Source organism: Diorhabda sublineata, chromosome 2 (assembly GCF_026230105.1).
Source record: "Diorhabda sublineata isolate icDioSubl1.1 chromosome 2, icDioSubl1.1, whole genome shotgun sequence".
Taxonomy (NCBI): domain Eukaryota; kingdom Metazoa; phylum Arthropoda; class Insecta; order Coleoptera; family Chrysomelidae; genus Diorhabda; species Diorhabda sublineata.
Window position 1 is genome coordinate 10,582,214 of NC_079475.1, and position 27,748 is coordinate 10,609,961.

General features: G+C 33.3%; 1 protein-coding gene across 1 annotated transcript; it reads right to left on the reverse strand.

Annotated features, from left to right (window-relative positions):
- Positions 1 to 348: 348 nt before the first annotated feature.
- On the reverse strand, positions 349 to 27,489 carry LOC130440598 (A disintegrin and metalloproteinase with thrombospondin motifs adt-1-like). The gene is made up of 12 exons (XM_056773860.1): positions 27,242 to 27,489; positions 16,093 to 16,267; positions 13,991 to 14,182; positions 13,763 to 13,930; positions 6,174 to 6,385; positions 4,808 to 4,999; positions 4,625 to 4,753; positions 2,330 to 2,582; positions 2,047 to 2,271; positions 1,640 to 1,757; positions 1,371 to 1,546; positions 349 to 819 (listed from the first exon to the last, which is right to left on the reverse strand). The coding sequence occupies exons 1-12, from the start codon at positions 27,487 to 27,489 to the stop codon at positions 559 to 561; spliced, it is 2,349 nt and encodes a 782-aa protein (XP_056629838.1). The 3' UTR covers positions 349 to 558.
- Between the last annotated feature and the right edge of the window lie 259 nt (positions 27,490 to 27,748).

The window sequence follows — 27,748 nt, forward strand, 5'->3', positions numbered from 1 at the left end:
AGAAAGTTTTTCCAGTAAATATGCTTTCAAATTATCGAGAAATGTGAGAAAAGATTGGCAAATGATTGTGCACCTTTTTATATTGTAAAGTATTGAGCCCTTAACTAATTCTGAACGTGAAGTAGGTAGGTAAAGGTCATATTAATAACCTCTGAAATACTTGGAAACAGCAACTACAATCATATGGTCGACGCCATTTTGAACATCTAATCTATAAATTTAGTTAATTTTCTTTGCATAGCAATTTTAATATTTGTTTTTGTAGGATTTATTCTAATTTTAGTGTGGTTTTGGAAACATCAACATTGATTTTTAGCAAAATATATAAAAATAACTAGGTTGTTGGTTTTATTTAATAATTTTTATATTGTAATCTTCCAAATTCAACTAAAAAATCGAGAATAATCAAATTGGATTTTAACAGTATTTTGTTTTCGTTTCTTTCGCGGTTCCAGCCAGACTGTACTAAGCTGAAAAATTTTATCTGATAGTGACTTTTATTTACATTGATAATTATAATTCTGTCATCGTTATTGCAAAAATTAGGAGCAATAAATATCAGCGAAAGATACGACTGGAGGTCTCATCTGGAATCCCTTGCTTTCCTTTCAATTCTGGAATTTCTATGTAGTCATGAATTTCCCATTCTTCTTCTCGAGGTATGTCATCATTTTCAGATAAAGTCTTTTTTATAGGTCTGCCAAAAGAATCAACTGATAAGTAGTCTTTTATATGCTGAGGAATGTCTTGATGTGGACGAGCATTTTGTAAAAATGATAGATCATCTATAAGACCGTTGCTTCTAGATAACTTGAAATTCTAAAACAAAAAAAAATATACAATCTAGACTATATCGTAAAAATTTATAATACATTCTATTATATTTTTATGTTATCTTATTCAAATCATTATTATATGAAGCAAGTCATGGTAAATAGCCCACCCTGATGGAAACATTCGTCAAATTCTATAATATAATATAATATAATTCTGCTCTCTTGAGAGCAATTTGACCAGAGTTGACTAGAGACTTGGACACCTTAGAACATTAACCTCACTTTGTTTTATCGATACTAAAACGGCAAATTTTCTTCCGAGCTGTCTTCAACGACCAATATTTGCGAGCAGACGTGGCTCATAAACAATCGCCTGCAGACACTCAGAACTTTAGTTTATTGAGACTTCTTTCATTGGAGAATTGCAAGCCTTTAGAATAAGTTTCTGAACACTACAACCTACAGAAGTTCAAGATCAATATCCACAAGCATCTCCACACGGTTTACCCTCTTGGACTTGCTTTTTATTATCTTTTAGTAATGGAATAAATCTAGTAATTCAATTTCCTTTATGCGACTTTCTGAATTACTTACCTCTGGTAAACAATGATGCTGTAAACAATAATAATTTAAGTTATTTCTCTTGTTGCACCAAGTTCCATCCGGAAAATATGGCGAGATGCCAAGATCATTTAATTCTATTCTTGGGGTGTAATATGTTGGGGAATCGGCTCTCTTGCAAAAAATAGCGCACCCCATCCAAAGTCGATCTACAAAACAACGATTAATTGAATGAAGAACAATATATTCAGGTTAAAGTGAGAACTATCCAAATAAGAAAAAAAATTATTGATAGAAATTACCTTCTTCGTGTGGAGATTGGAGACCAAATCCTTTGGAATCTAGCTCAGGCAATACTCTTGAAAACTCGCGGCATTTTTTAGAAGCATAATCAACTGCAGATATTTTCTCATTGCACACCTGAAAACGCACAAGTTTCAATTATCTTTGTTAAAAGGTGAGTAAGGTTTAAACGTAGTTAGTAGTTTTGTTTAACAAGTGATTGTAACAAATTGTTTGTTTTATGAATGTGTTACTGCGATGAAAGGCCGTTGACCTGATCCTGTTTTTACTGATACTACCACGGCAGATGCTCTTCCAAGCTGCCTAACAAAAACCCACCCAGAACAATATTTGTAGGCCCCAAGAACGTCAATTTATCTTTTCTTTGAATAAGTGCGACCCTTTTGTACATTCTTATTAACTTTACCTTATTGTCATTACACAGACCAAACTCTATACCAGATCCTTCACATCCTTGATCGGTATTGACAGGAATCGGATTATTACAAAGTCTTCTTTTAGAAGTATGACCCATTGAATTTATTATGCAACCCGAATTACAAACACCTTGTTTCCAACTGCTCCATCCTCCTGGTACTACTTTAATTGGTTTGGGTAAAGCTTTTTTAATACAGTTACCTCCAAAACAGTACTACAAAAGAATTTAAATAATAACTGTATCGTATAACAATATTTTCAATCAAATGTACCTTTCCGTTTCCGCATTGGGTTCCTTCAAGAGCTGGTCCTGCAAAATAATGCCCACTTTTGTGGGGAGTTTTACAGTGTAAATTGTAACAAATTGTTGATTGATCTTGACTTGACAAAATCGTGGCATCTTTGTCTCTCAACAATATTTCGCACTGTTGCTTTGCGGTATATTTTTGACCTGGTATACCCAAGAATTTGTTGTGGTCATAATTTTTATTCGTTTTCGGAGAATCCTCTAAACATTGTGCCCATCTATAAGGATTAGTTTACATCATTAATATCATATCATTAATATAAAGTACATTTTAATGAAGTATCAAACCCTGTCTACATATCAATTAATTCTCTTCGTAAAATACCTAGAGTAATGAACAAATTGGTGCAGAACATTTTTCATTAGTATATTATCAAATAAAAAGGATAATAATTAATTTATTTGCTTACTGAATAAACTGTTTACACCACCACTACACCAACACTCACGATCACACAGTCTGACTCGCGTTTCGATAACCAAGTTATCGTCTTCAGAGACTAAAGGTGAACTGTTTACCTCCAGTCTCTGAAGACGATAACTGGGTTATCGAAACCCGCTGTAGACAGTGTAATTGTGGGTGTTGGTGTATTCAGTATGAATATTACCAACGGCTCCAGAAATTCCAACTTAATTTATTTGCTTTATAATTAATTTCATTTCATTTCAAAAATGGTTTTTTTCATGTAAAAAGCAAACGCAAGAAGATAAACCAGTTTACACTCTAGTAGCTCGAGTGGTGTCTGTCGTGTAGAGATGCCTGTGGATATTCATCTTGAACTTGAATTATAGGTTTTAGTGTTCGGGAAAGACGTTCCAAGTTTGCTCTTCTCCTAAGAAATGAGTCCCGATAAACTGATGTAGTCAAGGCTTCTGCAGGCCCAATCGATGTTCATATGCCACGTCTACCAGTCGAGTAGGTCTTGCAAAAACTACTCTAGGGTCGATAGAGAGAATCTCTGCCTTGTAGAGGACTAGAAGCTGGCTAGTCCTGGCTGTAGTCACCCGACTATGCCAGGACATATCGATTCCAATCTCAACACCCAACAAGCGAATTTGTGGTGATGATGATATTTTATGCTCTGACAGAATAAAATCTTGAGCTTCAGCTCCAGCCTTCTTTGTAAAAATAGCAGCCTGGGATCTTACTGCATTAAACTCACTCACAGATTGTTTACATTACGCTCCAAAATGTTACCAAGATCGGTTTTGATGGTGATGATCTGCTTCTGCTTACGGATTTGGGTGTTAGCTGAATTAATTTGGGTGGATAATATACTAGGTCCTGTACACTACACACTGTATACCAGCAGTATACCAAATCTTGAATAAAATCAAATTGCAAGGTTTTCCTATGATACGGTCATTATAGCTGTCGAAAACAAACATCCATAGACCATATAACACCTGGACTAATAGATGTATCAAGTTGAACGAAAATAAATCTGCTCATGTTAACTTCACCAACAAACGAAATATGCTAATAACAATAAAAATTCCTCATACTAACGATGCAAAGTATTTGTGAAGGATTTCTGACACTAGACATCGCTGAAGGGTACAATTTAAAAATAAACAAGAAGAGTTCGGCATAAAAAAAGAAGATAGTGATTTCTAGGAAGAAACTCCAAATTATTGACCCACAAGAAACTGCTTCTCTTCAAACAGATATTGAAACTTTTCTCGACACATGCTTTACAGCTTTGAGGCCGTGACAGTAAAAGTAATGCAATGTTTCTAATATAGAGTATTAATGAACCTCCATACACCATAAAGAATATTGACTTGGAGAATAATTGAAAATTACGAAAATTTTTTACAAAGTATTATTTTTGTTCCAAAATTCAACTAAGTTTAACTAATATCAAGTTTTTTAGAATATTTATTGGCTTAAAATTGAGTTGGAATTTCTGGAATCATTGTGATATTCATACTGAATACACTACCACTCAACAAAACACTCCCAATTACAGTGTTTACTTTCAGTCTCTGAGGATGATAACTTGGGTATCGAAAGGCGCGGCAGACTGTGAGTGGTAGATTATGTAGTAAGTTTAAAACTAGTTGAAAGAGACTTATGGTAATTTGTATGATGATTTATTACTCCTTTATTTTTCAAATGAATTATTGGTATTAATAATTCACATTTAAAGTAATATTGCAATTACTATTTATTTTTTAGGAGTCTATGATGTTTTTAACCCAATTATTCATTATTATTTTATCGTTTTGGTAGAAGAAATGTTCAGAAATTTCCTACCCTAGTTTTGCCATCACAGATGCACTACAAGTCGACCATTGAGTTTCACCATTTGTACCTCTAGATGGAGACATTATGTACCCCTCTTTTGGACAATTATTTCCAATACTATCATGATGCATACCCAAACTAAAAAAAATTAGAATTATCGGATTTTAATAGAATGGGATAGAAATGATTTACTTGTGTCCGATTTCATGAGCTAAAATATAAACACTTGTGAAACCTGCGCTGGGATACGGTTTTCCAAATACATTTGTCGTACCAAATTCTGCAATCACGCAAGCATATTTATCCAAACATACACCGCCCACTGTAGCTAAACCCATAGTTACACCACTTTTTTTACCCTTATCGTATGCAAAGAAATCTAACCTAAAAAGTTGAATATTTATTTAATGCCGATAATTATGGGTAATAAACACTAAAATTATGAAACATCCGAGATAAGCATTTATTTAATTGTTGAATGTTCCATTAGAATTATTCATTATAAAATATATTATATATTTATTTATATTCTGAACATTTTAATCAAGATTTTTAATCAATGCTAACATTGAAGTTGAATTTTTCGCAGTTATTTAATTTATTGATTCTTCTCTTTCGTCATGCATAAATGCCACCTAAAAATAATTATTACTATATAAGTAGAAAGAAAAATGAAATGATCTCGACTTCGACTTGAGCCTGGAACCTCCCGTATGTGAGCTTGGTACTCTAGCAGTGACCTTAATAATAATTCTTTACGCACTGATGCTTAATGTATGTTTCTTCACGTGATAGTGCGTAAAGTTTTACGCACTTGAAAGTGTGTCTTAAGTACGTACTTCACGCATAGTAGTAGAAAAAATATTTTTATTTGATATTATGTATATTATTATCTCTTTCAAGAGATATATCGCGAGAACCAACACAAGAATTGAATTTGAAGATGATTATTATCTTTTATGAGACTATATAGTTTGGCAAATACAGGATTGAATGTCGAGAAACGTAGGAGAGTCACGAAGTTTATTGAGAAAATATTCGGATGACAAAGAGGGTATGCGCTTGGTAAATTAGTACGGTAAATAGTCGAAGTACTCAAATCTGTACCCCAGAATCAATGAAAGTAGGTACCCACGCAGAGCTCTTTTAACAGACACAGTAGAGTTGACAATAGTAGTCACGTATATCTGCTTGAGGGACCGTACTAATCCCTACTACTATCATCTAGTAACACGAATTGACGAGCGTAGCTATTTCACATTTATTCCTGTATTTGCCAAAGTGTAGCTTTGTAGAAAAAACACCTTAGAGGAATATCTGGTGATTCCCGAGTTTATAGTTTCTAGTAATCAATCAAATTCTTTTTTTTGCATTTGACATAAGTTTTTTTCCCAAAAACTTCCCAAACGAATACTCCTACGAAATGTATATTATTTTGACCCGTAATTGCTCCGAAAATTTAAGCGTCATATTTTTACTCAATATATATATTCAATTTATTTGGTAAGAGCGATTGGGCATTTTTCTTTGAGAAAACTCGATTTTTTATATCACTTACCCTGAAACATATATTCCCATATCCCAATGTTCTGGATTACCATCACCTCGAGGATTCAATTTTTCTTGATAAGCACAAAAACTGTCCAATAGTTTGTCTCTTTCGCCGTCATAGTGCTGCATATTTGACGGTTGACTTTTCATAATATCAAGTCTCACTAAAGCTAATTCTAACGATGTCCCTAAACTAGGGTGATGGTACAAAGCTTGTACCTAAAATATAATCGATTATATACCGGTTACAGTGGAAATGGAACTCAATTTCTTTATAATGATTCACGTTTCTTATTTTTAGAACCTTCCACGAAATTCAATCCATACATCATTCGAAGAAGGCAGTAACCCTTCAGTTATTTCATTTCATTTCAATGACCGAAGTCAGTTCCATTCATAAATGTTTTGAATGTACTTCAACCCGATAATAAAGTTTATGAAATATTTCAAATGGTTACCATTCTATTTTGAAACAAAGTTGGCGAGTCCTTATTAATTAATTATAGTAACTTCGTTGCTTATAACCCTAAAGACCACTTGACATGATGGAATAAAGCGTGCAATGCAATGCAAGACGCAATATTTCTTGATCAAAAACATGCGCAGATGAGGTTGAACTGATACAAAATCTCGTACTTGCAACATTATCGATTTGATGCTGATTTGCGTGGGTACGTGCAAGCTGCAATTCTAATGAGAAGTCTAATTACTTTTCGCATAAAAACCAGCCTGTTCATGAGTCTGCAAAAGCGAGGCTGCGGCAGATATCATTATTGCCAATTATTCATTGATCACTTTTTCCTTGACTATTTCACTTACCTTTGTTATTTTCAGTTTTAAATCTGTCACAAAATATTAAATAAAATTTGACGTTTTTAATTTACATATAGAATTTTTGTTAGTGGTGGTAATAGTGATGTCAAACGACGCGCAATATTAGTTTTGTTCCAACCTCCTAGTTGGGACTGTACTTGGAACGGTTATCGGAAGCGTTTAGATATTTTATGCGCAATCTCCGGCTATAAACGGTACTTGCTATCAACCAAATATCGAAAAGATGCCAAGGGCGGTTTTTAATGGGTCGGAACGAACCTATTAATCTGTGAAATATTTTGACTTTTAGAAAATTGTGTCCAATTTTTTGCAAGTCGTCTTGCACCATGTCAAGATGCCTTAAAACTAAACTTAGCAGTTTATGTAAATAATTGAGGCAGTGAAATTTGAGTTTTGTCAATACTTCATTAGATTCTTTATGGCTCACATTGTGTCGAAAAGGACTATACACTAATGGAATTATTGGAATTATTGGTCCATTTTGAGCTCAAAACTTGTACACTGTACTTGTTGTATATGGTTTGAGAAGTTTATGATTGAGTGAGGATTTGATGATCAGTTCTGTGCAGTTCCATCCAGATTATTTTAGAAGTATTATAGTATGGAATTTCGACGAAATTTTTTTCCCTGCATTGACTCTCAGATACAGGCAATATATCTATTCTAATTATTTCTATAAATAGTATGATTTTTTGTACATGGTTACTTACACCATTTGCATTCCATGCTGCAATTCGAATTGGATTATTGAATTTTATTGCCAGTGTTGACAACATAGTATGCGACCCCAAGGATCTGTTGACTCCCCCTTTCTTGCTGCAATACTGGGAAACCCAATATTTACAGCTGATCTATCAGCTGATCCATTAATCCCACGCGTTTTAAAAAGTCTAGATTGTGGAACGGCTTTAATTGCCACATATCTTCGTCTTCTATTTCAAGAGCTACCAGGTGTATTATCTGTTGGGTGTAGCGTCTAGGTGTTTGTTGAGGTGACAGTGCCCCGATAGAACTCCTGTTAATATTCGTAGATTTTTCTTACTTAGGTTGATACCTTCAGCGAATCTACGCTGGTTATAATTTCCCAGAAGAGATTTGGCTTGTCTCAACCCCTGTAGGTTGTCGCAAAAATTGGTTTTGCTCCTATCTACCTTCTTTTCCAGTACTTTTTCCACTGTTCTGTAGCTGATACCACAAAAGGTTCTTGGTCTTGGTGTAGTGGTGGTGTAAACAGTATGTTCAATATAATCTGAATTGTAGTTTGTACTCTAAGGAGGCGATCCATTATTGTTCAATACTTGTGTATGTTTTGTGGTTGAGATTGAGATAGATAAAAATTATAAGCGTTCCTTATGAAACTAAAACTTTTTTAATAATAACACCTTCATTTCTTGATACTTGGATCACACATAAGAGAACTCAATATAGAAAACTGGAGAGTAAAATTCCGGAGCCGAAAAGAATGGAAAATAATAACAAAAGCAACCAAAACAAAAGATAAACTATAAAGAAAATAAAAATTAGAAAACGTGGAGTAATCCATCTCAAGAAAAAGAGCCAGAAGCGATAGCCATAATCCACATAGGATTGAAAGGCTTAATGATCATGATGGATGACACATTGAGGCGGTTCACTAAGAATTCCAAATTTATTTAAAAAAAAAAACAAGAAATTAATAGACCTATCATATATAATCAAGAAAATGTTATAGAGTTGGTATAGTTGAAAGTGTATCCAGAAAAGTAGATTTAGAATTTTGAAAAAAAAACTCATCCGTTCAGAACTGTCAAGCTGGTGACAATCAACGAAGGAATAATTTGCTTATTGATATTGATCAAAATTAAGAGAAAGCAACATTTTTCACACAATTTGTTTTGACATTTGGCAAAGGCAAATAGCTTCAGAAAGGGCGAAAGAATATCAAATTAGAGTTTTTTCTTGAAGAAAGCTAGGAAGTTTTCCACTTTACGACGAAAAAATGATCGCGACACAAGGGTGTACAGTTTTTGGAGCTTTACCAGAAGAGAAGACCTCCCGGAATATCCCAGAGAACTAGGAGAAGAGGAAGGAAACTATGAGCGGAAAACAAGACGTAAAATAATATGATTATATGTCGGAATGACAGAAGTTGGTGGGATGTTCTGTTTAGTATTCATTCCTGGATTTTTTGCTGGGGTGGGTGTTTAAAAGGGACGCGATTATTCACACGCGCGTATGTATTTCTGTGAGTGAAAACATTTCGAAATTTTAGAAAATGTTTTTAAAATTAATTTCTACCAATATAACTATTAGTAATATAATTATTTTCTGACATGATTCTTTTTGTTTCGAATATTTTTTTTCATGTGATGTTACGAAAACTAAAATATTTTAGACATATCAATATTTCCAATAAAGTTAAATTTAAATACATTCTAGCTACTAAAAATGCGATGCTGTATTTAATTTTGAAAATATGCGTTTACTTAAAGCAGAAGTCGTCAGCAATTGAAAATATTTTAACGTAATTGAGGTGCTCGAAATACTTCGTGACCAACTTTTCATAAAAATATTATCAGTAGTTTCCGGTACATACGTGGATTTAGCTTATTTTCAACGCGATTTCACCAGTGAACCTATTCAATTTTTCTAATAGATAATTCTCTTTTCATACAATCAGCTATGGATGAAAATTCTCTGCTTATGATCGTTTGGTGCTCAAAACTAAATAAACACGATAGAAAATAACTAAATTGAGCAAAAATTGACCCCTAAAAAGAAAATCATGTTATTGAAGCGACTCCATTTATAACTTTGTAACTGGTCGAACTTTTCAAGAAACAGCCAGGATGGAAATCGAAAATTGCCATACTTAGTGAACCAATTATAAAAGGTGTATCACCTTTATTTATATCATGTGTAGTAAGCGAAATTTTCATAATGTTTCCATATCGCAGTACTGGAAGAAAAATGCGTAAAATGAAAATAATTTGGGCAATTTTTAAGGCAATGTTTAACAAAAACCTGGATTGCCTTCTTTCCAATTTGAATAGCGCTCTTTCCTAAATGTATGATTTGGTCGAAATAACTTTCGAAGTTCTACATTACTGAAAATATTAAGAAACGGCGGGAAGAACTAACAACAGACAGTTGTGTGTTTTTTCACTATAAAAGCGTCTTTTCTAGTTTTTCAAACTATAATTTATTTTTTATTAGTAATAAGTACAAGTCAGAAACATTGTTCTCTATAGCTCGTTACTTTGAGTATTTATGTTTGTGTCAATTTTCGACACGAAAGAATTCTGATGAACGTACACAAAAGGTTCTTATGATTCTGACAAAATTGCAATAGTTATTGATGTTTATACGAAAGAAAATTAGTTACCAACAAAGAAAAAAATTGAGTTTTGGTGTATCAATACTTTTAAATCTGGACACAAATACCAGAAAATTATCGAACTAACGATTGTAAGTCTATAAGTTATTGAATTGTTCATCAGAATCGGTGGAACTTGATAATGATAACAATCAATACTGTATACTTTGTCTGAGCGTATTTTACAGTTTTTTCGACAAATTTCCTGTCGATGAGATATGAACAAATTCTTTTTCATATAATTTCAACTGACAATTCAAAGTAAACATTAAGAAAATCTAAGATACGTGTCAATTTCAGTTTCTCGTTCTTTTTTGTGTTTATTCATGTATAGAGGACAATTGAACTAAAACTTAAACTAAATTGTAAACTGATATGATCGTCTAAAAGGGTTCTATCGCCCATCAAGATTCTCAGCTTGTTTCTCCGAAAACTGTTTTCGCGTAACTGTCGACGTCTCCGAGAGGTGGAGGTGGGCTTACGTTGAGTGGTCGAATACTTTTATCGACAGAATGACGAAGTATTATAGAAAAGTTTTATATTTCTAGGACAAACAAATAATTCTCTTTTCTTTATGAAGATGTTTCCTCAATGGAGTGTGGTTGTTTTCGCACTTGATAATTTTATTTATTCATCTTTGAACTTTACTTTCTCTCAAATTTGAAAATAGATTTTTATATTTCATTTATATCAGTACGAATATTAATCGGTATTAAAACGTTACCTCCCAGGAGATGTCACGATTGCTGATTTTTCTCTTATATCATATATTCAAACATAATCTGCGTTAATCTTTCCGTCAATATGTAACTGTAGAATAAACTAATATACACCATTAAACCCTAAAATGAAAATATAGTCGATACAATGGACTTTACCCAAAGAAGGTGCTCCTTAGGAAACGTGTTTTCGTCCAGTGAAGATATACGTTGTATTGGAACCAATCAACTGCAGTTGGAAATGACAACGTAGTGTTAGGCAAGGCACTTCTGTTCAACCTTTATTCGAAAGACATCTTTCAAGAAGCCCTCCACGGTTAACAATTAGATATCAAAGTAAATCATGGATCAATAATATACGAAATTCCGATGATTGATTGCAGATGACAGGAATGACCTTCAAAGTCTCCTGATCTTAGTTTGAATACACAGTCGGTTTATGGAAATCATAAGATCAGCATAAAAAAGACAAAATTCCTAGTAATCACCCGCAAATTAAATGAATTCCTGAATGTACAACTAACATACAATAGTATAGGGATTGAACGGGTAACAAAGTTTAACTATCTGGGAACTTGGTTATGTTAACATTGGTCATCAGACGTAAAGATCAAGGGCTGGATATAAAAAGCAAAGCGCTAATTCATGACATTCAAAAACTACATGCTACATATGGTCCGCGCTATTGTACGGTATGGAAGGCTGGATACTGAAAGTTAACACCATGAACAAATTGGGGGTATTTGAGATGTTAGTCTAGCGAAGAATTTTGAGAGTTGGCAAGATAAACCATCGAAGAAATTATGAGGAGAATAAGAAGAGAACGTGAATCATTGGGCAAGGTAAAATGTAGGAAAACAGCATACCTAGGATATGTAATACGGAGTGAGAGGTATCATTTGCTTCAACTCTTGATAGAGAGAAAGATAGAGCGAAGAAGGGGATTGGACAAAAAGAGGATATCTTGGATTAAAAGTTGATTAAAAATTGGATAGCTGGAGAAGACGAAGGTGTTTTGGAATTCTAAACCTTTATTCATTATCTAGAAAAAGAGAAATCGATAGCTTACGATTATTATGCTGATGTGTTGACACATTTTGGTGCCTCACTCAAGTTTCACTTTGGAAACTGGGAATTCTCCGACTCGTTAAAATCGTACTCAAGCCTCTGGTGATTAGATTAGAAGACTTCGATTATACCCAGCGTGTAGATTTGTACGATTTCATTCAAATATCTCTTTTTGGTGATTAAATCGATATTCAATTTTAGTTAGATAATAACGTGAAAGACAAAAACTTCCAAGTACGACTACATGATTAATTCAAAGTTGTAGGAAATGCAACTAGTTGACCAGTTACCAATATCCCATTCATATGTTCAAGTATTTTTGAACTATAAAAAACGATTTGAAACAGTTATTTATGATACAAGTATTAAAAGTACGTACTCAAAACACGTATATCATACATAATGTTTTATAAAACTTTTCTTACAAAGAAAACAAAAAATCTCAACGAAATCTACATAGTTAAGAGGTTTATTAGTCAGGAGTCGTTGATGTACGATATTTAATTATAAATTACTAAAATTAATCAACTCCATATGAAAAATATGGAATATCAACTGTGGTAAAATAAGTACCTAATAAGAAAATTTTTAGATGTTATTTTCATCCATTTTTCTTGAAAATGAGTATCATGAGATATTCTCATCGTCGATTTTTTGTAAAGGACATTAAAAATAAATTCACTATCCAACACTTTTGGTAAGATGTCGGCCGAAGCTTTTTACAGGTCAGTGCTGTCGAAGATCGTCAGCATCTTCAGCTGCGAATTCAGGAGCAGATCTGATGACAATCAAACGACACGGACATTGAAGACTCGATTGGAAATAAGAATACAATTTCTGGCAGTATGCTACCTGTTTCCAATGTGTGATGATGAGTTTCCTGTTGCAACAGTAGATGCAACATCTTCAAATAGCGAAAACAGAATTATGAACTAATAATATCTTCCAGAGGCAACAATACATGTCGAGATGCAAAGAGTCTACATAAGCAGTTGTTCTAATTGTTAATATTACTATATACAATAAGAGAATGTTAGTTATGTTATCAAAACTTATGCGATATAACAAATTAATGTTGTAAAATGTAAAATATGAATAAACTATATTAAGAAGTGATATTTATTGGCTTGAGTGAGTCCTCTACAGCGATGCAACATGTCTTTGACTCTATAGCTAAATTATTTTGTCCCAAAGTGCACTAAAGTAGATTATAGCCAAAAACAAACACAAAAACAGTGTTATTGCTGTTTGTATGTTTCTTTGAAATGAAATTTGAAAAAGTATGTTCAAATCGCTGCAAATATCCTGAATATTTGTATGTAATAATTTAGAAAGAGCCTTTCTGAAGTATTGGACTAATTCCTCAATGATTTTTAACGCTTTTATTTTTAATTAGTATGATGATTACGAAAGGATGAAAATGAGAAATTATTAATATTATTTTGAAAAGTATTGAAATTATTTGAGAATTTCTAAGTAAATTACTCACGAGTGTATACCCTGAAATATTATTCTACCAATAGATAATTTGACATTTTCACAATTTATTTTATAAAATTTGGAAGGAACAGAAATAATAACGTTGTAATATGAAAATATGAAATTTGTCAAAAGACTCACCCCATTTATATAGGCTAGTAGCATGTCTTGTAATTTCTTATCGTTATATTTGAAGAATGGCGAAAAAATTTTATAGGCAGCTTCATCGAAGAACATAGCCAGTTCTAAAGTAAGAATTTGACCTTTCGAAGTTGCAGCTTCATACCGCTCTCTAAAATTATATCGCTCCTTCGCTTCTGTTAGCTGCTCGGTTCTTATTTCTTCAGTTTCTGACCAAATATTGTCTACTATTGGAAACAATTCGGCTTCATTATATAAATAGCCTGGTAAAAAAGTTGCCCGTTTCACGAGATGCGGAATTTTCATTTCTTCCGATAAAAATGTTTCCATGATGGGTTCCTCGATACGTAGTAATGATTTCAATCTATCTGTTAATGGCTGAACTTCTAAAGTAGAATTTTCCAAGAATATCAACCCTTGCTACAAATTGTTGGCATTATTTATCGGAATATATAAACTAACTTTCACTGTATTAAATCAATCAATCAATACTTAAATTCACGCAAAGAATACTGATTTTTGAAATCCTAGAAACCAAAAAGTGATGACATACACAAAAAGAAGAAGGAAAAGGATAATTTGGAAATAGAATTGCAATTTATATTCTACATTTCCTTATTTCTATTGTTCTTTTTATTCATTACGGTGTCGTGGAGGTTCGTTATATCGTCCGTTCTTTTAAACGACATAATAAAAACCTTATAGACTTATACCTTAAGGATTTTATAGTATTTATCATCATTTTTTGTCTAAACATAAAAAATAACGAAACTACCATACTCCATAAAATAAACTTCTGTTACAATGTGCCAACTTGTGATCGTGGTTGTCATGAAGATTAGATAACTCGTGAAGGAGATTATGCATCTCGGGATGTTAATTTTGAAATAAAAAATAATGAAATATATATTCCAGCAAATTATATCCTACATTCTAAACACATAACAAAACAAATGAAAAAACATTAAATTAATCTTCATTTTGTATTTGTAAGAGACTTGCTTCACAAATTCATATTCTGTTATTTTATTAGACTAACCTAACATAACCAATTGCAAATGTGCATTATTACGTTAGATGGTTAGGTTTCGGCAAATTTTAAATATTCATTTTTCAATTGTTTGTTATATTGTTCAGAACCTACCAAAGGTTAAAATGCAATTTAGAAGATTCAAGAATTCTGGGTTTTCCAGCTTTACTAAGCGGATTAGGTACTGAATTGCAGGTAATACTTTTGGAGAATCCGTCACAAGTTGTATTATGTACTCGGACTACCTTTTCGTTCACCTGAAATATCCCCGTTCCGTTTTGGCGCATCCTTATTTCAACGGATTAAAAATCGTCACGAGTCCATGTGAAAAATCCAATAAAGTAAATTTGATGAATTAACAATAACAAAATAGATTCTTTGATACAACCTCTCGATCCGTTTATTTGGTACTACATTTCGCTGTCCTTTTAAAGACAGCAGTTGAATTGTAGTCTCTAAGTAATGAAAAGGTTAATCGTTTAATGTCGCAACTCAATATCCAGCACAATCTTCGGCATATCGGCATGAATATTTCTATGGAAAAATTCCTGAAATTCATTCATACGTCAATTAGCTCTGATACAAATAAGTGTAAGTGCTTCTCAGGTGTAATTGTACCCTAATTTGGTCCAAGCTTTCTTTGGTACAATCGCAAGCTTCTGGGGCTATATAATCAGTATCCTTAATGTCATTATTTCATAGACAGATAGTTTTGCTATTTTCTTGTCTAAGCAGAATCTGTAGAACCGCTTAAAGCTTTCAATCACTTCTTGGTTCACAGGTTGATGAGCTCAGGTTGGATTCTGAGGAAATAGCAAGCTTGCGATTTGATGTGTCTAATAAAAGCATTTCTAGGGCTCTTAGTCTTGATATTTTTATCGCCATCCATCCACGGATTTTTGTGGTTTTGGTAGATGATTGGTAATTTTACAATTTCTTGGAAGAATCGCGGGCTCTTAATAGTCCCAATGACAAGCAACAGAAGGATGTGAGTTGTTGTTGTTGTCTATATTATAGACATTGCTGTTTAAGTAGACTTCCTTACTCAACAAAGGAATCTTTGAACTGTCACTGACCAATGCTGACAGACGACTGAGTTCTGAGTAGCAGCGACGCGCGAAGCCATGGAGCACGATAGTTTAGTTTGGCGCGAGATTTAAATTTGGATTTTTTGTTTTTCTCACCTTTGGATTGAAGGATCTACTGTATTTATAATTTATTAATAATATTCAGTCTATGGATAAAACGTATGAAATATATTGGAAAATATTTCAATTTGCGAAAAAAAATCGGTACTTACGACACTTTTAGGTGAACATATACTAATTGAAGCTACAGTAGTACCATCTTTGTGCAGGTAATGACAATTTTTAGGAGTACTATTGAGTACAGAAAATCCATTTTCATCATGTACATATGTCCGAAAGTTTGGACTTAAGATATCATCATTTCTTGTCAATTTTAACTGGACAGGTCTGAAAAGATTATAACTTTCTTCAATTGAATATTGGACATTTATGACACAAATTAAAATAATTAAGTAAAACGTCACATTGGAACCTATTATCTAAAGATAGATGTTGACGATGTCTTCAGTATAAACAGGAATCCGAGAGAGTCATCTACATATAAAATAGTTGATCCCAAAGCCAATTTACAAGGATTATAATAAGAAAATCGGCAGAATCATACGATAAGTTTTGTGCAGATGAACGTACAGGTGAAGTTTAGTGTAGAATTTCATGTTGCAAAATCGATGGGTCACTAGGGTAGGAAAAAAATTGTAGAAAAATGGACTCTCATACTATGGTACATTATAAAGTTGCATACAAACTAAACATGAAAACACTGTCTGCGCAATAGGTATCACGAATGGTAAAAAATGGTAACAAGCAGACGCGAAAAAGACATTTTTAATAATTTTTCATCGCAGTACAGACAAGATAAAATTTCTTTCCTGCAAAATTAGTAACAAATGGCAGCCACTATTACAGGTACTTATTATACTAATTTAGTTCCAGAATTAATTAAAGCGATAAAGGAAAAACAAGGGAAAATAATGAATGGTATGCCGCCAGTTACGGATTCGCCCGTAGCTCAGACTCTCCATATTTGGCCGCTAGCGTTTACGGATTGCTTCCAAAATTTCGAAAACACTTACGTGGTAAACAGTGTTCTTTGAATAATCAATGTTTTGCAAAAGTGAAAATTGATAAATGATTAAATTATTAGTCCACCATAATCAGTAACTGTTCAGATCAGAAGAATGTTTGAAATATCTTCGTGAAAAAGGTTTTGTTAGAGTTTTGCAATACATAAAAGGTTTCACATATGTAGTTATTATCACAATTTGATTAAAAAAATAACAATTTCCTCACTTTTATACTATTTTGTGTATTAATTCTTCAGACTCGTCTGCACCAAGCAGATGTTTTGCCTATATTCATTTTTTTCTACAAAATTCGTTGCACTTTATACCAGATTATACCAAATTACGAAGGTCAGTCGGACACTGTTCACCTTACGTTATTTCTTAAAAAAAATGCCAAAAAAGTTTGTAAAATGTCGGTGATCAAAATAGCAACATGACATGTTTAATATTATCTGTAGTAACTTTCTCTCCCAACTCTCTGGGTAAAATTACGTGGGTGAAGCAAACATTCATTTCAAGAAATACCGAGGACGCATTATTGTGAAGATTCGAAACAAGTTTTGTTTAAAAAAATTTTTTTTCGCTCTATCATACGCGCTAGATGTAATGATTTCTTTTCTGATTAAGTTTAAATATACAAATTAATATACATTGAACTAATGGTGCAAACAGCATCTTATATATTTTGTCGAGGATGTTACTCAAAAACTAGATCGTTAAAAGACGCTATTGTTAAAATATTGTTCTCTAGATACTAAAAATGGCCATCGAATTGTAGGAATAGATCGTCTTCTAAACAATACGGCCGTTTCAGTTACAAGAAAAATGCCATGAGTTGCATTTTAAATTCTAAGGGTTCTATTTTCGTTGATTATACGCCAAGACTGAAAAACAAAATTCTTCACTGGCCCCCAAAAAGTAAACATCTAAAAGAGTCAAGTCTGTTGACCTGGCTGAATTGGGAAACAATATCTCCCTTCCTATCCATCGATTTATATACGAATTTAGACGTTCTCTCAAATTAATTACACAATTCAATGGACGGAAATTAGGTTGCAGGAACATATTGCATCTAAATTCAAGATTTACGTCTTTTAGAAAAAAATGGGATACAAAAAAACGTTACCCATCAGTGCCTCACCAAAAAAATATGGTGATATACCTTAAATTGACACTCTAACTTTTTGCCTCTTATTCATTTTCTGCATAATACATATTATGACTATTTACCTTACAAATGTACGTTTAATGATATGAAAATTGAGAATTTGCGTTAAACATACCCAAAAAACAATGGTAATAGTTAATCTTCTTATCGAAATGAACTATCGATCGAGAGTTTTTGCCCACCCCATAATTAATCCAATTATTAAATTTCAAAATACTCGTAGTATACTTTAACAAATTTCCGTTTCTTATTGTCGACCTAAAATCGAAATGATGTTTCACAAATCAAAAATAATAATATACGTTATTTGTTGATTGTCAATAATCAATTCAGTGTTTTTGATTGTAGTTTAGTCCCATCTAGATGTGTGAGACGTAAGAATATGCTACGATTCATACTTTTTGGTCTATGACATCTTTATGTGGAGTTCGTATACAAATTGTATTATATTTCGAATTTCAGACTTGAGAGTTTTGAAATCGGTGAAACCAAGGAACTGTCGGTCAAAACTAGTGTATTAATTTCAAGTCTTAATAATCTAGGGAAAACTAACCGTACCATTAATGCCGATTTAAAGCATCTAGACGTACCGTGGACTACAGCATGAAAAAAGATGCAACCACCAGGAGCTTTGGCGATAGAAAACTTTCAAGACGGCTTCAAAAAGACCTCAATCGCTGAAGATAAACGTCGATCAGTAAACTTGATCGACGACTCACGATACTATAGATAGAAGCTCTGATCAATAAATCTAGGGAAGTAATGAAGAAACCTCTATTAAGCTGTCAAAATAAAACCAAAAGGTTGCAGAATTATCCCTTAACTTGCCTTATACTAGGTATTTCCCTTCATTTCTACAGAGTCTGTTTTGCGTCCAGACTACTGAGAGATGTGATTACAACACTTTTGGCTACACAAAGAATAAGTCCTAGATTCAGTGGTGGATTAAATGATCAATGTCGTTGTCGTTGGGGCCTCGAATGACCAGGCACGCAAACGAGCTTCACATTGCAGACAGTTGGCCAGTTCTTGTGTAATAACTGTCTGCTTGTAGTTGATTGAAATAGAAAATTGAAAGTAATATCAATAAAATTGGTAATAAAATGGGTGAAGAGAAAATTAATGTCACTGTTCTAAAAACGGGTTCTCAGTATTGATAGTTTCATCTCGAAATGAAAGTTATTTAAAAAAGAAATGTCGTATTCTATTGATCAGTAAACGTGACCGACGACTCATGATCCCACATATAGCAGCTCAGATTAATGATTTTAGAGATCTACCTTTGAGTACTTTTACAATGAAAAGGTGACAAGACTGGACGGATGAAGATTGGGAGAGAGGTTCGATGATGGATTGGGGATATTTGGAGGTAAGGCGATTGAACTAGTAAAAATTTAACGAATTTTGAAGAAAGAAGGCTATGAAAAATACTTAAGGATTATGTAGTACGTTATGGCACAGATTGATCGGTGGAAAATTTTCATTGTAGCATGACAACGAAGCCAAGCATTTCTCGAAGCTGCGCAAATAGTATTTGAAAGAATTGGAAAGGAAGAATGTACTGAAAGTAATGATTTGGTCATCACAATCGCTGTACCTCAACCCGATTAAGTTGTTGTGGGATAAATTAGAAAGGGAAGTCAGAAGGCCGTGTCCTACCTAACATTTTTGGAATATCCTGACAAACGATTAGAACGAAATAGACGATAGGGAATGCCAATATTGTGCACCGAAATAATATAAGCAAAAAGGGTATGTATTCTCAACAATATGTGTTCTTTGAAATATAAATATAAAAATCGATCGTATTTGTTTTTTATTTTGTTGTGTATCAAGCAAATATAAGGTAAGCAGAAACTTTTAACCTGTAGGACAGGGGTGCTCAAACTTGAACTGCTGGCGATACACCCTACCTAGGTAGGGTGTACCGTAGCATATATAGATATTAGTTTTCTGCACAATATAGGTACATTATTTTAGTCAAGGTTTGGGTTAGGTTTAGTTAGGTTCTTCTCTACAATATCAATGAAAAAACTCATAGTTATTCAAATTTGCGAGTTTATTGTTTGTTACAAAACAAAAGAGTTACATATGGTGTTAAACCTAACTAAAGAGTGGCTTTGGATGTTGAAGCGTCGCACTGCATGTCCTCAGCATACTTTTCATAAGATGGTACGTAACCACTGAATGCTAATCGCAAGCATGATGACATATGATCGTCAGTTAGTCGATTGCGATATTTTGACTTAATTATCTTCATTTCAGAAAATGCAGACTCGCACAAATAAGTTTACCCAAACAATGCCGTCAGCTGAAGGGCGATTTGCCTTAGATTCGGATATTTATCTTCAGATATAAAACACCAGAAATTTGTATCAGATGCTGTAGCTTTGAGATGTATATCTGATATAATCTGCACCAACTCATTTTCGACAGAACATGAGTTCATATTAAACTGACTTGCTATTTCAGTAGCTAATTCCTCAATGTTTTTACATGAAAAAGGATAACTCATAAATGATGCTATATTTTCCAATTTACTGCAATCATAAAAACGCATTTCGAATTGTCCCAAAATATTTGATAATTCAGCCTCATACGTATCATAATTAAACTGAGGAATCCTTGCTTTTAAAGACGGAAAATGTTTCAGATCCTTTCTTTTCAGTTGATGAGTTGCAATTTACTTTTGAATGCGTTTACTGCGCTAATCATCTCAATAATAATTTTTCCTTTACTTTGAAGCTCCAAGTTAACGATGTTTAAGTTCATTGTGATGTCAGTCAAAAATGCCAAATCAGTCAGCCATTTTTCGTTTTTCAAAATCTGAGTGTCATCACCTCTTTCGTCTAGATTCGAGCTGTTATTTCGGGCAATAATTCTAGAAACCTTTGTAGGAACTTTCCGCGACTCAACCACCTGACGTCTGTGTGAAGAACTAAATCAGTGTGTTCAGCTGACTCCCTATCTTCCAACTGCAACTGAAAGAGCCGCCGTTGCAAGCTACGTGCACGGATGGAATTCACAATTTTTGTTGCAATGCCCATAATTTCCTCCGTATTTAAAACTTTGGAACACAAAACTTGTTGATGTATAATGGAATGGAATGAAAAAAATGAAGGGAATTCTTCATTAGCTCGACACAATGCCACAAAACCGTTTTTGTTTCCAGTCATTGCTTGTGCTCCATCGGTTGTAATGTACATTAATTTATTTATTGGTAGCTCGTAGTTTTTTACAAAATTAAAGAAAACTTCATATATATCTTTGCCACGGGTCTTCCCCTTCAGAGGAATGATTGTCAAAAATTCTTCCTTAGCCGACATGTCATTGAATACCATCCGAATAAAAATACACAGCTGGGTAGTGTCTGTCATATCGGTGGATTCGTCGAACTGTAAAGAAAAGTATGTACATTCCATGATATCATGTTTTAGTTTATCTGCGATGTCCTGACTCATGACTTCAATACGCCTTGTGACAGTCGGACGAGATAACTGAAGTTCTCTAATAGCAGACATGATTCCTGTTTTATTTTTAAAATCTCCAAATAAAGTCTCACCCGCTTCAATAAATGCTTCCTTCACCACCGATCCATCTTCGAATGGTTTCTTGTGTTTCGCCAATATATGAGATATTTTAAATGACGCGATCGTAGCAGCTTTTGATTGTTTGGCTGGTCTTGTGAACATGGTTTGTTCTTTTTTCAAAAAAGATATAAAATCACTTACTTTTCGTTTTCTTAATTCACTCTGTGGCGGAAAATCCTTTTGATAGTTTTTATGAACCGTTTTATGATGTCTCTCTAAGTTACCACGCTCAGGTATTGCAACTGACGCACGACAAATAACACAAATGCACTTATCCTTCACCATACAAAAGAAAAATTCTTCCTCCCAATCCTTATTAAAATGATACGTTTTAGATTTCTTCACTGCACTCATTTTCCACTATTTAATAATAAACTTTGTATCGACGTAGTATCGCTATCAAGTTACAATTCAGAATGACTCCAATTCATGCAGGCGCAACATTTATATCGGCGTGAAAGAAAGTCTCGAAAGTTCCCATCAAACGCGCCGCCCGAAACTAGACTGTACAGTCTAGTCTAGAAACAACGCTGCTTTTCTTTGACAAGTGCCGCCCGTTCCTTTGATAAAGCCGCCTTTTGCCGCAAGCAGTGTTATTTTATTACGTAATACATTTTTGTAGTTCAGTTACCTACCTACTTATTAAAAATTTTTTTAATAAGTATCGACTCGCGATCGACCGTTTGAGCACCACTGCTGTAGGATATATTTCATTTTAGATTTAACGAAAAATCTCATTATGAAGATGTTATCGATTTGAAGTAATTTCAATCAATATAAAATCTGAATAACTTCCATAATATGGTGTTTTATTGAGTCAATAAGATATACGTTTTAAACGGCATATATTACACAGGCCTACCAAAAAAAAATTTAGGCTGCCTAGTAATTTTGAGCTGATTTTAACTATATTTTTATTGCTGAATCTAAATATGAAAGCAGCTATTATGTATCAGCTCTAGATTTTTAGATAAATTCACTTATCTATCAATGCTTTCTTCTATTTAATGCTTTCAAGTATGAGTGTTGTAAAATTTATACAGGGATAGATTCTTGTATATTCTCCTTATTGTCAGTCTGCTTTTGTAACAAATTAAATTTAAAATAATAATATTTATAAAATAAATTATTATTATTTCAAAAAATAATTATTCATTTTAATTCATTTATTACAAAAAGAAGACTAACAATATGAGATATAAAACTGATTGGTTGACAAACTGTTAACAAGTGGGATTTAATCCTACTTATTAGTGTCATCCAGTTAGTTCCATAGAAATCCCATAGATGGAGCTATCCAGTATCTGAAGTGACCTTCAAAATTTCAACTGCAGTTGAGAGTTGAGGTTAGTTTGTGAATTCTCGCGGTGCAGATAGTTAGAAGTTAGTGTCGTATGAAATTTCTCTTTAGTAACGAGTTGTTGAAAAGTAAATCTAAAACGTAGATTGTTAATGTGAATTGCTGTATTTGTGTTCTTGAATAGAAATAAAATGAGTTCAAGTAAAAGAAGCTGTGTACATCATCCTGATATTTTTTGCTGCATATGCGGAGAATACACGTTACTGGAAAACAGAAAAACTATTAGTGACTGTGTAAAGAGGGTTTATCTTGGATATTTTGGTGTCAAGCTTGGTGATCAGGATAAAACCTAGGCACCACATATTGCCTGTAAGACTTGTACAGAGCATTTACGACAGTGGAGTACCGGAAATAGGAAAAGTCTGAAATTGGGAGTACCAATGGTTTGGAGAGAACCAAAAAAATCACTTCGATGACTGTTACTTCTGCCTAGTAAATATTACTGGAATCAATCGAAAGAACCGTAACAATTGGACTTATCCAGATTAAGTCTCTACAAGACGCCCTATCCCTTACTCAGAAGAAGTGCCAATTCCAACTTTTCACCAGTTACCAGAACTCTGTGTGAACACATATTGTTTCTCTGATCAGAATTCTGACACTACTGAAGGTGACAGTGATTTTGAAATGATATCATCAATTCCTCAATGTTCCAACCAAGATGAGTTAAATGACCTCACTAGAGATCTCAAACTGTCGAAAAAAGCTTCTGAATTACTGGCTTCCGGGTTGAAGGAAAAAAATTTACTTGAACCAGGAACGAAAACTACATTTTATCGCACAAGACAGAAAGATCTGCTACGTTTTTTCTCTGAAGAACAAAATCTTTTATTTTGCCATGCTATTAGAGAACTCCTGGTAAAAGTGGACCTTCCTGAATATTTTCCGGATGATTCGCGCCTATTTATTGAAAGCTCAAAGCGAAGTTTGAAATGTGTGCTTCTACATAATGGGAACAAATATGGATCAATACCAAATGCTCACTCAACGAAAATTAAAGAACAATATGACATTATAGCTTTGGTTTTGGAAAAAATAATGAATCATGAACACCAACGAGTGATTTGTGTAGACTTAAAAATGGTAAACTTTCTTCTTGGACAGCAAAGTGGCCACACCAAGTATCCTTGTTTCTTGTGCCTCTGGGATAGCAGAGACAAAACGCAACACTGGGTTAGAAAAGCGTGGCTTAGGAGAGAAAACATGGATGTTTGGGAAAATAATATCATCAATGATCCTTTAGTTCCACGAGAGAAAATCATCTTTACACCACTGCATATCAAGCTGGCTCTAATGAAGCAGTTTGTAAAGGCTCTTGATAAGAACGGATCATGCTTTGCATATATAGGGAAAAAAATGCTTCAGCTGAGTAAAGAAAACATTAAAGCAGGAATATTTGACGGCCCACAAATAAGACAGCTGATTAAAGACCCTGACTTCATAAATTCAATGATTGAGATTGAACAAAAAGCCTGGAATTCATTTGTTTAAGTTGTTCAAAATTTTCTGGGTAAACACAAAGATGAAAACTATGTTGAATTCTGAGATGAGATACTGAATAATTTCAGATCATTTGGGTGTAACATGAGCATTAAGGTGCACTATTTACACAGCCACTTAGACCATTTTCCTGATAATTTGGGCGACATTAGTGAGGAGCAAGGTGAAAGATTTCATCAAGATATAAAATGTATGGAGGATCGCTACCAAGGAAGATGGGATACTCACGTGACGGCAGATTACTGCTGGTCTTTAAAACGGGATTGTTCTAAAATATATTCAAGAATGTCACGCAAAAGAAGTTTCCGAAATGTTTAGTAAGTAATTGGTTTAAATGATCACTTTTTCTGTTTTCTATTGTATATAATAAATAATGTCTGTAATATCTGAGTAAAATAATAAAAATTACTTGTTTAATGTGTTTCTTTAAACCATAGTTTTTCTTTTAAAATACTGTAATGTATAATTCACAAAAATGTTGATATCTTAAAAATTCGGGCTGATAGACAAAAACTAATAGCATATTTGAATTCAGGGCATCAAATTCATAAGAAATCATCTCCAAAATTTTCGGCACCAAAACCACTGTTGACCAGTGTTATGAACACTATAGGGTGGTGAATTAACGTTCAAAAGCACCTTTTCGGTAATCGTTAGTCATCATAGTCATCAACATTCTTTGTTAACAATATAGGGGCGAGAAAAATAGTACTTCAAGCTTTATTATATATTTCTAAAGTGTAAGCATAGAAAGCGTCTTCTATTCGTAGTATACTCCCAACTGTTTTCGATTATAAACTGCCAAATAATGAGAGTTTTAGTTAATACAACCACATATAATCTAGTGCTCAATCCTCTCACAAAATTTTACGCCCGCCTTTTGTTTCAACACTTTATACGTTATTGAAGTGGCTCTCAATAATTTATGGATTCACTGTTACTGAATTTTATGTTTGTAAATGATTAATTTATGAACCGAAATGTATTTCATTTGTTACAACTTTTCTATTTTGAAAGTTAAGTAGCACTCTTCATTCATTACTGCTTTTAAAAATATTTGGCTAGCTGGGCTTATTGGGGAGGAAACCATCTGAAAGTTTATATTCTTAAAAAACTTCTAGTTCTTAAAAGGGTTTAATCAGTTTTGTATGAATGTTTGTATATAAGGAATCAAATTTTCTAGTACTTCAAAGTGTTGGATTAGTTTGAAATTTTACACACTCATTAAAGACAGATAACAAGACTATAAGTTCATCAACTTATACTGTTATCTTCACCAGAACTACCAGGATAGCTTGTAACAGAATATTTCATCCACAACGATCAGATACATACAAAAATTTCTGAAGAACTAATAATAATACACTAAGTTGATGATTTTGCACTAGCTACAAGATGTAAAATTGAATGATTAATCGTACAATCATTTATTTAGTTCTTCGATAGTTCGCTATTGGATAAGCTTATGTTGTAGTACTAAGCCGCATATGGTCCGTGAACGGTATACGAATATAAATATTAAATATAACCAGCAAAGTCCTATTAAACAGTTAAACATTTGATGAAAATACTTAAGATGATCTGATATGTCGGTAAATGATGTAAAAACTAAATTATTGTTAGAAACACGCTTCTATTCTAATTATATTGAAGGATAAAAAATATATTATTGTTTAAGAGGATAGCAGTTGATAGAAAACTGCACATTTACTAGCTACAAGATGTAAAGCTCTACGGTTCGCGACTATTTTTTGTTGGGCACGCTTTTGTAGTAGCACTGAACCACGGTGGAGTCCCATGTAACAGTGACTGCGAAATGATTCGTAAGACGAACTGATAATTCATAGTTGTGGGTTGTCAGGGACCGTTACTTATAGAAGCCTTCTTATAAGTCCGCCTGCCTCACTAGAGGCTACCAAAATCCGATATCATGCAAAGTGACAAGGAAAACTATGAGATTTGCTTTGACCTAGTAAACTTACCGATTAAGTGGGCTATACTTTCTTAGAGTGGCAGAAGCTTCCCTTCATCTCCACAAGGTATGTTTCGTGATCAGACTATACAAAGAATGAGTTCTGGGCCCAGTGGTGGATTCATTAATTCCAATATGACGACTTAATCAACCTTGTTGTTGTCGTTGCTGCCCGATTGACCCGGCATCCAAACGAGCTGGATCTTGAAGACAGTTCACCAATTCTTGTTTTATACGACTTTATTAATGGATTCCAGTTAAAACTCATAAGTTGATGGTTTCGATTGCTGTGTCTGGTTAAAAGTTCAATCACCAGTAGAATTTTGTGCTTGTTTAAGCGGAAAACTGATAAGTGCGATTTTAGGTGATTAAAATGGAAAATTAAAAAAAAATTAATAAGATGGTAATGAAATGGGCGAAGAAAAATTGAAGTGAAGGTTCTCAGTATTGATAGTTTCATTGCGAAATGCAGAGTTATTCAAAAAGAAATATCGTAAAAAGCATCCTTCGATTTTAAAAGAGTGGAAATCATTTTCTCGTTAGAATCAAATATTCCGATAATAAGAATTATGCTTCATTTTATAGTTCAATGAAATATGAAAGTAGGTTATTGGTTTTCTTTTATATAAAATATTCATATTAAAAACTTAACATTCATGTTCTGAATTAATTTCTACTATATTAAATTGATAGAAAACTATAATTACCTTTCAAAAGCACTAAAGGTGTAATAAATTTCTTCAGTAGTAACGCCCGATGTATCAAATGCTTCTTTAGTCGGTAGAACTACAGGTAATTCTACTATTTCGTATTCTGGTACAGCAGATCTGTCATTAGTTTGGAAATAATAACCAAGCTCTTCATCAGTCATTGAATTATGTAAACCTTCTTTGGAAAAACATATCACAGAATTTTCATTGCAAATAATAAACAAAATTATTAGTATTCGACTCATTTTAAACGAAATATTTGTATATATGAAATTTTGTATGATCTTGCCCACGTTTTATATAAATAAGTGTGAAAATCTTTACAGTTATTCCAATTTTCTGCTGGTAGGTACTTCTTAAAAAAGTCCCCATCAACACATCAAATAAACCAGAGTCGTAGGATATATTTGGTAGACTTTGGTAGATTTTTATACCAGAATTGCAATTTTATCACCAAAAAGATCGATAAAAATTCTTATGATTTTATTACTTTCCCATTAATAA

Coding starts and splice junctions, on each gene's coding strand:
- LOC130440598 (XM_056773860.1), bottom strand. CDS start 27,489: ATGAGTCGAATACTAATAATTTTGTTTATTATTTGCAATGAAAATTCT. Junction 16,268..27,241: donor ACCTTTAGTGCTTTTGAAAG/GTAATTATAGTT, acceptor TAATCTTTTCAG/ACCTGTCCAGTTAAAATTGA. Junction 1,758..2,046: donor GTCTGTGTAATGACAATAAG/GTAAAGTTAATA, acceptor GTGCGTTTTCAG/GTGTGCAATGAGAAAATATC.